Raw genomic sequence first — 12,979 nt, 5'->3', positions numbered from 1 at the left:
CCCTGTCTCAAAAAAAGTAACAAGTACTCACTTCAAATTAAATCAAGGAGGGCCTCAGTATTGTCCTCCTTTTACAAAATATAATGTGCCTTTCCATATTTCCAAAATATAATGGGCTGGATGAATGGACTGTAAGGTGGATAGAAAGCTGGCTAGATCGTCGGGCTCAACGGGTAGTGATCAATGGCTCCATGTCTAGTTGGCAGCCGGTTTCAAGCGGAGTGCCCCAAGGGTCGGTCCTGGGGCCGGTTTTGTTTAATATCTTTATTAATGATCTGGAGGATGGTGTGGACTGCACTCTCAGCAAGTTTGCAGATGACACTAAACTAGGAGGCGTGGTAGATACACTAGAGGGTAGGGATCGGATACAGAGGGACCTAGACAAATTAGAGGATTGGGCCAAAAAAAACCTGATGAGGTTCAACAAGGATAAGTGCAGAGTCCTGCACTTAGGACAGAAGAATCCCATGCACTGCTACAGACTAGGGACCGAATGGCTAGGTAGCAGTTCTGCAGAAAAGGACCTAGGGGTCACAGTGGACGAGAAGCTGGATATGAGTCAACAGTGTGTTCTTGTTGCCAAGAAGGCTAACGGCATTTTGGGCTGTATAAGTAGGGGCATTGCCAGCAGATCGAGGAACGTGATCGTTCCCCTTTATTCGACATTGGTGAGGCCTCATCTGGAATACTGTGTCCAGTTTTGGGCCCCACACTACAAGAAGGATGTGGAAAAATTGGAAAGAGTCCAGCGGAGGGCAACAAAAATGATTAGGGGTCTGGAGCACATGACTTATGAGGAGAGGCTGAGGGAACTGGGATTGTTTAGACTCCAGAAGAGAAGAATGAGGGGGGATTTGATAGCAGCCTTCAAGTACCTGAAGGGGGGTTCCAAAGAGGATGGAGCTCGGCTGTTCTCAGTGGTGGCAGATGACAGAACAAGGAGCAATGGTCTCAAGTTGCAGTGGGGGAGGTCCAGGTTGGATATTAGGAAACACTATTTCACTAGGAGGGTGGTGAAGCACTGGAATGCGTTACCTAGGGAGGTGGTGGAGTCTCCTTCCTTGGAGGTTTTTAAGGCCCGGCTTGACAAAGCCCTGGCTGGGATGATTTAGTTGGGAATTGGTCCTGCTTTGAGCAGGGGGTTGGACTAGATGACCTCTTGAGGTCCCTTCCAACCCTGATATTCTATGATTCTATGATTTCCCTTGGTGTGAGGCCAGAGACATCTTTGACATGTAAATTAGCTTTTCTGTTGTCAGGACTGGCCCTCTGGACATAGGGCAAGGCCCATCCACTCTGACAGTCCAGATGTAAGCTCTGATCCCAGGCAGAAGACAGATTGACCATCTTCCCCCATTTCCAGATTTTGCGGAGCTGTTTTATTTCAACCCTTGCCTGTGGTTATCATACATTCCCCATAGAGTCATAACCTCGTTCTAAACCAGTTTCGCTCTCCTGCTTCAAGCCTATGGCTAGCAAATTCTTAGAGCTCCTAATCCAAGTTAATTAAAGCTCCTGACCTCTTCTAGTAGCTGTCAAGTCTGATCAGAGTGCAGGCGGAGGATCACAGGGACAGATTTTCAAAAGAGCTCAGCACCCAATAGTTCTCATTTAGGGCACCTAAATCAGCAGTCAGATTTCCAAAAGAGCTCCGTTCCCAGTTAGCTACCTTTTTTTCCAATGGAATCTGCTGAATTCTGAACACTTTTGAAAATATGGCTCACAGGCTTTATCTGCTCTTATCTAGTCCTAGTCTGAAATCTGTGCTGTCCTTCCTCTCTAAGGTGATCTGTCCCTTGCACACTGGCCAAGAAATTTCCTCCCTATTTTCTGTCCTAACCCAAAGAACATTATAGAAATGTGCTGGTTTCCCCTAGGCATACATGAAGCCTTCAATTTGTGTGATTACAAGATTAAGACATGGAGAAAACCTGAACTCTTTTTATGATAGCAGAATCCTAAGAAAGGGCTTGCAAGTCTCCAACAGTAGTATATTCAGATGGATTTGGTTGTGCATTTCCATGCCTTGCAAGATTTCCTCAGATGGATTTGGTTGTGCATTTCCATGCCTTGCAAGATTTCCTATCTATGAAAATTTCTAACCTGCTGTGGCAGCATAGTGGGAGGAGACAAGCAGAGGCTTCCAAAACTCTTCATGATCCTGACTGGCCAGCTGCTTCTTGCGGATTTGGTCATCTAGAGGAGGACCCTCTCTCACTTATTAGTGTCTCAGAACACAGGCAAAAAAAGTCCACAGCAAGAAACATTTTTTAAAATTATTTAGAACCATTTCCTCTCATATTTCTTATACAATCTCTATTGGGTTAGCTGTCAGGTTTGATTCAGTTCTCTCTCCTTGGAACCTATGTCAGTTTGCCCTCTTTTAATTGAGAAATTTCCCTTTTGTCCTTACCTGAAATCTGCAAGTGAAAGAATTTGGCTACCATTTATGTGATTCGGGTTCTTAGGTTCTGTCTGGAGAGCACTAAGGAGCCAACAGAAAAGTTGATTTTTTTTTTTTTGGTCTTGATTCTTCTAAGCGGTGTCTGACCATATCTGCATGTTACATGTAGATGGATTTACTCCTATATTTGTGAATCTTTTTGGATGTAAGAGCCTGTTCTCAGTTATGGTTGAAGCCCATGCCTCCAAATATTTTTCTGCCATCTGCTTAAGGAAATTTCTTTAGATGAGACATTTGTAAGCCAATTTTATATGAAAGTTGCAACATTCTTCTTACCAAGTATATGGGCACTTTTTTATTACGTCTTTGACTGTAGTTTCTTAGTGCAACTTTACTTCTTTGCAGTTATAATTTAGTAATGAATTGCTCACTGAAGACAATGACTGAGAAAGTATTTAAGAAGATTCATGGTAAAGAGCATGCTTGGGTTCTTTGAGGGGAAAAAAGCTTTAGCCTTTCATCACTGACTATAGACTTACATTATATTATTTTTATTATTTATTTTTAATGTAATAGTGCTTAGGAGCTCCACTCATGCAGTTCTGTACAGACACATGACATGAAGACTGTCCCTGTCCTGAAGAGCTAGCTTGCCTCTTAGGGTATATATCTACACTGAAATCAAGAGCAATGAAATCATTGCAGCACATGTAGATACTGATCAAAGCTAGCTTGAGGAGTAATAGCAGTGAAATCATGGCAGAATGGGCAGTTACAAAGGCTAGCTCCATCTACCCTTAAATTTGGATACATACTCTAGCTAGCCCAGGTATGTCTACATGTGATGCCATCACACCTCCCGATTGCACTGTAGACATACCCACAATCTCTCAGTACTACTTGAAGATAACACAGCCACCATTCATAACTGGCATATTGGCTTTACCGTGGAAACATAAGATTAATCTCCATCTTCTATATTATTACAAATCTAGTAATGCAAACAGTGTGTGGGTGAAATCTTGGCCACATTTAAGTCAATGGCAAAACTCTCATTGACTTCAATAGGACCAGGATTTCACTCTATATTTAATTGCCTGGAGTAATTCTTATTTGTAATAAGGTCCACAGATCCATGGCTTTGTGTGCTCTATTCCGTGCAGCCTTGGAGGCAGATCAAACCTGCCATTCATAGGCAGGGGAGATATGGCTCCATCTCTGAGAAACCCTCCAGATTTCATCTGCCTTTCCAGCTACCGGCAGGCAGACTAGCTCCTCCCTGCTGCAGAGCATATGTAAAGTAGAAGAAAAAAGGAGAAGAAAGAGGAAAAAAGCATAAAATCTCTAGGCTTATAGGGGTTTGCTTTTATTGGCAGAGAGGATTCCCTTTCTCCTCATTTGCTGGGACCTTCCATGCTCCGTGCTCACCCACACCGAGCGCAGCATGGCAGAGAAGGCTGAGAGGGGAGAACCAGATTTTTCCTGAACCTTCTCTGCTGATTAAATGCCTGCATGGAGATCTGTGCCTGTTCTTTGAAGACCAAGGTCTGTCTCAGCTGCTCAGACAGGGGTAGGGTTCCCAGCAGCCTCCTCCTCTGAGCAGGAGAGCTCCCAGGAAGCAGTGGCAGTACCTCAGCAGCAGCAAAATCCCCCAGGCCAGGTACAGGTGACAGCAGCAGTCAGCCTTGGGATCAGCAAGCAGTGCTGGCAGCTGCTCCCCGTGTGGACCCACAGTATCAAAAGGCAAGGGAAGCTTCCTCTCAACCACTGGAGCCCACATTCACAGCCCCGTCTGTTGACCTTGAAGCAGCTGCCCGGTCCCACCCGCATGCTGCTACAGCGGCAGGGAGCTACTGTACTGTCAAGGATTCAGAGACAGAGCAAGGAGAGCCTGGTAAGGGGCCCTTGGACCCAACTCCTTCCTCCATTCTATAGCATGCCCACTGCTCAACCCTGCAGTGGCTCAGGGTTACACCCTGACAGCAATGTCAGCCCAGTGGTGTCTTCTAGTGCAGCAAATGGGTCAAGGACTCCCTTTGAATGTCCAGGGTTGAAGCCTGGTGTCTTTGTGGTGGCCACCCCGAGTGAGCTCAACCTATCTCCAGGCCACATCCAGGAATCTCCCTTAAACAAAGCCTGGGAAGTTGCCTTCTGGACCCAGTCCAGCACAAAACTCCTGTTTCTAAGGGCAAGAAAGCCACTCAAAAGAATAATCACAAGGTCCTGCTCCCTTCCAGGGTACCATCAGTTTGAAATTTCTCTCCCTCCTGAGGAGGAGGATGATCAAGGGGAGTCGTAAGAAAGAGGTCTCAGATATTCACACCAATCTAGACACCCTAACATAAAGTGCATGAATGCACACAAGAGCCCCTAATTCTCTTCATTTACTGAAAAGTCTGATTTAGGGGATTCCTCTAGGAGGCACTCTAGAGGCAAAAAGTGGAGTCTGTTTCCCTCAAACTGCATAAGTCTGTGTAGTGCAGCCAGCCTGATAATCCTCAGCACCTTGCTCCCTTGCTTACCTTCATGGAGTGCAGCAGGGCAGATAATCCTCAGTGTCTGGTTCCATTGCTCACCTTCATGGAGGGCAGCAGGGCAAAAATCCTCAGCAACTTGTTCTCCTGTTCAACTTCATGGACTGTGACAGGACAGATATTCTTCAGTACCTAGTTCTCCTGCTCACCTTCATGGAGTGCAGCCCAGGATAATCCACCGACACTTAGCTCCCCAGCTCTCCTTCATAAAGTGTAGCATGGCAAATCAATGCAAAAAAGACCAAGCCAAAGACATATTCTGTTTCCTCTAGGCATTCGTACACACAACCCCACAAAGGAAATGCTCCCTGCGTAGGGGAGGAAGGCCAACACATCAGATCACATAACACATCAGATCAATTAATAAAATACTTGGGGGGAACCCCACACAAAGAATAGACTTTCAGGGAAAGTGTATTGTGAACTACAATTATCTCTGCAGATGCCTTAGACAGGCTATAGCTATATATCTCTGGTTATGCACCCTGTGAATATGTAATAGTGGAATAGGGATTTCTTGTCAGACCTAAAAACTGGAAAAGCATTGGGCTGTTGTCTTCAGCTGCCACTGCAGGTCACCATGTCTTAAATATTGGATTGTCCTTTTCAGCTGTTACTGTGAATCACCAGGTCCTAATGTCCTAGTTATTGCTCTTTTCCCACCATATCTTCTATCCCACATGTCCCCTGGACTTCATTCTGTGAAGCCAGAAGGTTCCTCAGTATGCACCAGTCAAAATTTATCCTGATGTCACTACCAAAGATATATGTGCCTTTTCCCCTGGTGGTCAAGTACTCGTAATTTCTAACTGGGAAAAAATTTTACCTGAAAGAGTGGCCTCCTCGCTATACAGGCCCTTTATAGGCAGGCATAATTTCAGCCTCCTTCAGGCATAAACACTATCAAGGGCATCTGGCCAAAAAGAATAAATATATAAACAAAAGAGAACTGTTATCTAACACCCTAAGGCAGGGGTGGGCAAACTAAGGCCCGAGGGCAACATCTGGCCCGCCAGCCGATTTAATCCAGCCCTCGAGCTCCTGCTGGGGAGCAGGGTGTGGGGTCGGGGGCCGCTCTGCACAGCTCCCAGAAGCAGCGGCATACCCCCCCTTTGGCTCCTACATTTAGGGTCAGCCAAGGGGCTCCACGCACTGCCCCCACCCCAAGCGCTGCCCCCGCAGCTACAATTGGCCGGGAGATGCAGACAATGGGAGCTGTAGGGGCAGCGCTTGGGATGGGGGCAGTGTGCAGAGCCCCTTGGCTGACCTTAAACGTAGGAGCTGGAGGGGGGACATGCTGCTGCTACTTCTGGGAGCTGCTTGAGCCCCAATCCCCTGCCCCAGCCATGATCCCCCTCCCGCCCCCCAAACCCCTTGATCCCAGCCTGGAGCACCCTCTTGCACCCCACACACCTCATCCCCAGCCCAGAGCCTGCACCCCCAGACAGAGCCCTCACCCCCTCCTGCACCCCAACCCCAATTTTGTGAGCATTCATGACTCACCATACAATTTCCATACCCAGATGTGGCCCTTGGGCCAAAAAGTTTGCCCACTCCTGCCCTAAGGGTATGTCTACACTGCAAGAAAAAGAAAAAACCCTGCGGTAGCGTGTCTCAGAGGCCAGGTCAACTGACTTGGGCTCCCGAGGCTTGCATTACCAGTCTACAAACAATGTGTAGACATGCCAACATGGTTTGGAGCTTAAGCTCTGAGGCCCACCCCACTTGCCAGTTTCAGAACCCCAGCCCAAGCAGGAACGTCTACAGTGCTGGTTTTAGCCCCATTGTGCAAGCCTAAGTCAGTTGACCTAGGCTCTGAGATTTGCTGCTGCTGATTTTGCAGTGTAGACATACCCTGTGTGCCCTGCAGTGCTAACATGGGTGGACAGTATGGCAAGTATGGTCTCTGTCAACCAATTAAAACATTTGCACAGCCTAGGAGGTTTTGCTTGAGGAGTAGTCAGGGCATACAGACAGCCATCCTATATCTCCTGCAAATGGGAGAGGAACCTATCCCCACCTCTTCAGAAGAAAAAAAGGCCTTATTCCATATTGTTCCTCATTTAAAAAAAAAAATCAGAAGGCTACACAGCAGTTCACAATGTCAGGTATCTCAACAGATTAAAAAATAAATAAATTCAAGATGGAGACCTTAAAATCCAGACTAACTGCCATCCACAGAGGGGACTGCATGATATCTGTAGATTTGAAGGATGCCTGTCTGAACATCTGTGAGACTCAATTTGTCAGTCTCACAGATGCTGCTTCACCTTTGCTCTCAGAGCACATTACCAATACAAGTCCTTGCCATTTAGTTTGGCAACAGCACTGCAAGTGTTTACAAAAGTGTTAATATCAGCCCTCAAAAAGGATGGGTTCCAGTCTTCCTCTTTCCGGGTGACCTCCTTTTCTGAGCCTGTCAGTCAGTCAGTCATGGATTGTACTGTCAAAGCAATAAGGGCTGCAGAGCCATGGTTTTGTGAGAGTCAGTTTGCAGTCTCAGCATATTCACAGTCTGAGTGGGAACAGTAACTGTCCTCTACAAATTGCAGGGAACAAATGAGAAGCAGACACATCTTATTAAAATGGTCAACTTCTCAAGGGGAGAGTATCCATTCATATGTTTCTGTCTCTTCTAGGATTAGTGATCTCCTATATGGATATTCTTAGTGCATCAGTGCTCACATGAGGCCACTACAGAACTTCATCTTATCCCTCCCTCAACTGTCTCTTATCCACTGCTCAACTAAGGTATATCATGCCAGGAGAATTCTCAGGTCGTTCACAAAGGGACAGAGATTGTACAAGGAATCTAATCCAAACAATAGCACAAGCATACCATAAACTGAGGAGAGCTCAGGGCAATCCAGTATGGTCTCAAGGCTCTGCTCCCATCTCTGGACTTACCTCAAATGCTGATCAAGATAGACAACAGCTCAGCTGTATCATACATCAACAGATTAAGGGAACAAAGTCTACTCTCCTTTGAAGAGAAACTCACCTCCTGGTGACTTGGGCAAAGGAGAATCTGCAGTCAATTCACTCTTTTCTTATCCAAGGCAGCCAACTGGCTCAAGAAGCAAAAGCTAGAACATCCAGAATGAAAACTACACCTTAGAGGTGTTTCATCTTCTGGTATAAAAATTGTACTCTCTCAGCAATAGATCTGTTTGCCTCCCACCTGAATTGCATGGTTTCAGAGTTATTCTCTTACTGGTGGGATCACAGACCCAATGCAACAAATGCCTTGTTGCAAAGATGGCCAAAAGGGACTCTTACATGCCTTCCCTCCCTTTTTCTGTCCTTCTCAGAATTCCACAGAAGATCAGGAGTGAAGCAGCACTGGTAATTCTGTTATCCCTATTCTGTCCAAGGAGGCCTTGATTCTTTGATCCTCTTCACAGGGTACAAAGATCACTCATCTGCCTTCCATCTAGAAGAGAGATGATATTACAGGAGCCAATCAAAATCCAGACAGTCTGGGACTAGCTGTATGGTTCTTGGACAGAGCCTCTTACATCAGAGGTAACTCAGAGATAATATCCACAATTTTAGCTTCCAGAAGTAAATCTACTCAGTGTATTCAAGGGCCTGGTTGAGCTTTAACCATTGGTCCCAGGTCAAGGGTCTGATCCCTCCTCACCCCCTCCCACCTGTATTTGTACCACAGATTCTCACATATCTTCAGAATGGACTCGGGTTAGGCCAGGTAGTTCAAACACAAAGATCAAGTTGCTGCTTTGTCTAGCATCCCCTGTGCAGTAGACAACTGGTGAATTTTCATCATACCCAGTTATCCTGCATTTTTCTTATGAGAGCATCATCTCATCTACATCCTCCTGATGTGCATAAAGTTATTTTATGGGATCATACCTGGTTCTGAATGTTGTCATAGGGCCTCCATTTGAACCATTCGTGAAGGTGTCTAATTACTTTTTAACCATTTAAAATGGCTTTGTTTCATGAGAATTACGCCTGTTTGCAGGGTGTTTGAGTTAGGAGCTCTTTTCCTGGAACTTCATTACTGCATGTTCTATAAGGCTAAAGTGATACTCAGAACCAACCCTGTCTTCATAATCAAGATTAACTCCAAGCTCCCTAGAGCACAGGAAATGGTTCTTCCCTCTTTCTGTCAAGTTCTGTCACACTCGAAAGGGAAATTGTGGCATACTTGGGATGTCTGCAGAGATCTCAAAGTATATATTTACTACAGAGCACTGGTCAGAATGGCAAACACTTTTTTATGCTTTATTATCCACTGTTTAGAGGGAAAAAAGCTTCAAAATCCTCCCTTCCAGGTGGCTGAGATATTGTGTCTCAGAGGCGTACAAGTCAAAAAGCCTAATTGCATTTTCCAATATCCGAGTTCACTGCCTCAGAGCCAAGGCAGCTTCATGGGCAGAAAGACCGTGTGCCCCATACAAGAAAATCTGTAAACCAGCCACCTGGTCATCTGTTCATGCCACCTTTAAAATTCTACAAGTTGGACATCCAGTAGACGGTGCTCTTCACTGTAGCATCCTTGTAACTATTTGGAAAATGTTATCCCCTTTCACCTCTGTGCATATCTGTATATAGTTCCCTTCCTGAGTGAACACTGCTATAAAATCCCAGTGTCATGGATCTGGGGACCTCATTACGTATAAGAAAAGGAAAATGCATCCATGTCTTACCTGAAAACTACCTTTCTTAGAATAATGAGTTCCACAGATTCAATCCACACTAAATGGGCTGTTAAGTGGGAAAAGATACTGACTTATTATTTGGCACTCAAATTTGTTATTCATTGAATTCCTTGCTCTGCAGAATTCCTTATTCTGTTTAGTCTTAATGACTCATTTTCCTTACTGATATAGAGTGCTTAATTTTTCCTAGGCTATGGAAATGTCTCAACTGATGGTTTCTCGGAGGTGGAACCACACCTGCCCTGCCTCTGATTGACAGGGTTGGTCTGCCTCCAAGGCTGCATAGAACAGAGTACCCAATGTCCTCGGTCTGTGGCCCTCATTACTCCAAGAAAGGAAATATTCAGCTAAGACATGGATAAAATTTGTTAAATATTTCACAATCTCTTGCAGGCAGCTCATTTATGTACGTTAGAACTGTAATATGGTTTAGATTATTATTACATATTATTTGTGGAGATTAAGTGCCAAATTTCTATGTGGTCCTCTACCCAGCCTCCTCTTGTGCTTGTGCATATAACGCATTGCACTTTTCAGATACAGATAGCTCCACTCACACTTTAAAAACACAAACCCTTGTATGTACCCAGAGATGCAAGAATTCTTCTAATCTTGTTTACTTTCCTGCAAAGTGAGGAGTTGGGAGAGTGTGAATACTGTTGCTGATGTACAACCATGAACTTAAAAGTCTTTAATCTGAAATACATATAGTAAAAGTTAGTTTAAATATAAAACAGCCCCCTCTTTCTAGGAGGGTAGTGTTTATGATTGTCACTAACCATGGGACCTGAGAAACTCTGCCCTTCCTCACTTGCATGCCCCATACAAACAAGTGTTATTTCTGGTAAAAATTGTTATCCTGCTTTAAACATTTGACATCTGGAATGTGTTTCATTGGCATTTCTAGTTTTAAGTTAATTTAAGTTCTCTTGGGCTTTTGTTTTCCCTCCTCTGCTTTTCAGGCACCCTGCCAGCACAGGACAAGCCCTCCCAGAGACAGCCGGAGAGCACAAATTGCAGCCCTTCCAGAAAGAGACCTACTTCTGAGAGCACGTCTTCTACAGGCAAGTAACATTTGCTCTTCACCAAGGTTGTCAGGATAGATACTATGCTGAGGGCTGCACTACAATAGATAGGGAAGGCAGCAGTACGAGAGGAGACCTAACAGCACTAGTGCCTCAGCACACAGATGCTGGGCTCCCCCACCCCAATAGAAGCTTTCAGTTGTGTCCCATGCCCTTTCTTAAAGCAGGGGTGACTTCTACCATTAATGTTGCAAAACAGTTTCTATTGTAGCCCTTGCTTTTGGTTGGGCCATTCCTCTGAGATACTGTCATCTTTGGGTCTGGAATTGTCCATACCTGTTCTCTGTAAAGAGGCTATTTCCTTTAAAAAAATTAAAAAATAAAAAATGAAGGGGAAAAAAGGGGACAGAACAAGATCGGCCATTATTAGTGAAAGAAGAGAGGGAAAAGTGCATATTCCTTTACCAGACATAAGGATGATAAGGATGACACAAAGACTTGACACTTCTCTCGCATCTCTATGTATACTTTCCCTCTAATGTTGTGACTACAGAATATTCAGTAACATTTCTCCTGAAAGACAGCAATGAAGAATAATTCTACTTATTGAAGTAAGGGGCACTGGAAAGTTTAATAAATCATGAGCAATGATGCAGCCTCAATCACCCTCTTCTCTGACCAACCGTTCATGCGCTCTCCTATGTGGGTAAAGTGCCCAGTCAAAATCTATAAAGTTACTGCCCCTTTTTCAAAGCTCACCGCCTGCAGAATGCATACAGAAAACAGCAACGTGATAACATCTTGGCAGATGGCAAGGTGTGATCATTGCTACAGAATGACTAAGAACTGTGCACATCCTATTATATTTGTTACCCTGTCTCCCTGTTACTCTGGCTTGTTTGTCTCATCCACTTGTCACTTCTTGTGTTTTAGATTATAAATAGGCTAGGGAGGATTAGATTTTTATTGGTAAATGTCAATTTGAGTGTACACACACACAAACCAACAACAAAAAATATTTCCACTGATATTAATCAAAATGTACAGATAGGCAAAGTAAGAAAAATGCTTCATGAGAACTTGAGATTTTTAGTTAAGGATATTTACTTTGTCATGTCATATGTCAACATATACAATTTGACATTAATGATTATAAAGCTTTAAGGTTTTGAATCTCAGTGTTTACTGTCATTAAATAATTATTATCTGATTCCCCCCATAATTTTCCACAACTGTGAAAATTTAAATAGATAAAAATAAAAAAACTTAAAAATAAATATTGATATTATCCATTGAAATTATAAAAAAATAAAAATAGAATTCTGCCAAGCCTCATAATAAGTTCTTTGGGTAGTGTACTATCATTTATTGTATGCTTGTATAGTGCCTATCACAATGACTATATACAATATTTAACAATATAATTGTTAAAAAATACGGTGGTGAGCACCTTGAAAATCCAAAAACAGACTGTCAGTATGTAATTAGATTAGTAGTATGGCTGTTTTTTGCTGTGTAAATTGGATTCAAGTGCACTTATGTAAACTGGTAGCATGGCCATATGCAGTCTATTGGCAGCATTCATTATCTATTACAACATAAATTGGATTGGCGGCACAGCCACCACTCATTGCAGAAATTGTTGTTAATTTTTATGATTTCCAAAGGTCCACAAGGTGCAAAGATTGCTCAGATCCTTAATTTAAACAGAAATGTAGTTATTTTTTTTAGCATATTCCTGTACAGCGCAAAGATGTCCCATTTGACTGACTGACTGACTTTTTACATGTTCATTTTAAAGAGAGAATTGAAAACAGTTAATTTAATCCACTGGCACAAGTCTGTGTGCAGGAAGACATTGGAAATTCAGGATATCTCTTGTGAAAGAAGAGTGCAAGTAGAAAACTGAATGGCAAATTTATCATCACCATAGAGATGACGCTGCTAGAGCTTCTGGTGTGACCATTTGTGTCTTTAAATTCTTTGTACGTTGTGAGCACATGGTGTATTTCAGTGTTTTTGTCATAGAAAGCATCTTTATTACCAAGTGCTCTAGGCATGCATGACCAGTGCTGCAGCTGTCATTGGGATCATACAGTTTGTCTGATCCTTTTTGGATTAGTTTCAAAACATGAACACTAGTTCAAGGACAGGCCATCAAATGACACATCCGAAAATGTGTTGTGTTGTGTAGTTTGATTATCTTCAGTTAGTGCAGCTGTTTACATAGCTCAGTTTTCTAAACAGATGGTGTGCCTATAAGGAATCCCCGAGGCATTCCATTTCCTTAGCATTTTTTATCTAAAAAGTTGTGACAGAGCTAAGGATGAT

At 43.6% G+C, this 12,979-nt stretch overlaps 1 protein-coding gene across 2 annotated transcripts in view; it reads left to right on the top strand.

The window, feature by feature from the left end:
• Positions 1-12,979, top strand: part of ASH1L (ASH1 like histone lysine methyltransferase) — a 149,144-nt gene that overhangs the window by 69,046 nt on the left and 67,119 nt on the right. For both annotated transcript variants that reach the window (XM_026658096.2, XM_026658097.2), the window contains exon 4: positions 10,586-10,687. In XM_026658096.2, the coding sequence (XP_026513881.1) occupies positions 10,586-10,687 (102 nt within the window). The remainder of the gene's footprint in view (positions 1-10,585; positions 10,688-12,979) is intronic.

This window comes from Terrapene carolina, unplaced genomic scaffold (assembly GCF_002925995.2).
Source record: "Terrapene carolina triunguis isolate 2854851 unplaced genomic scaffold, T_m_triunguis-2.0 Scaffold397, whole genome shotgun sequence".
NCBI classification, from domain to species: domain Eukaryota; kingdom Metazoa; phylum Chordata; order Testudines; family Emydidae; genus Terrapene; species Terrapene triunguis.
This window is presented reverse-complemented; position numbering and strand designations above follow the sequence as displayed.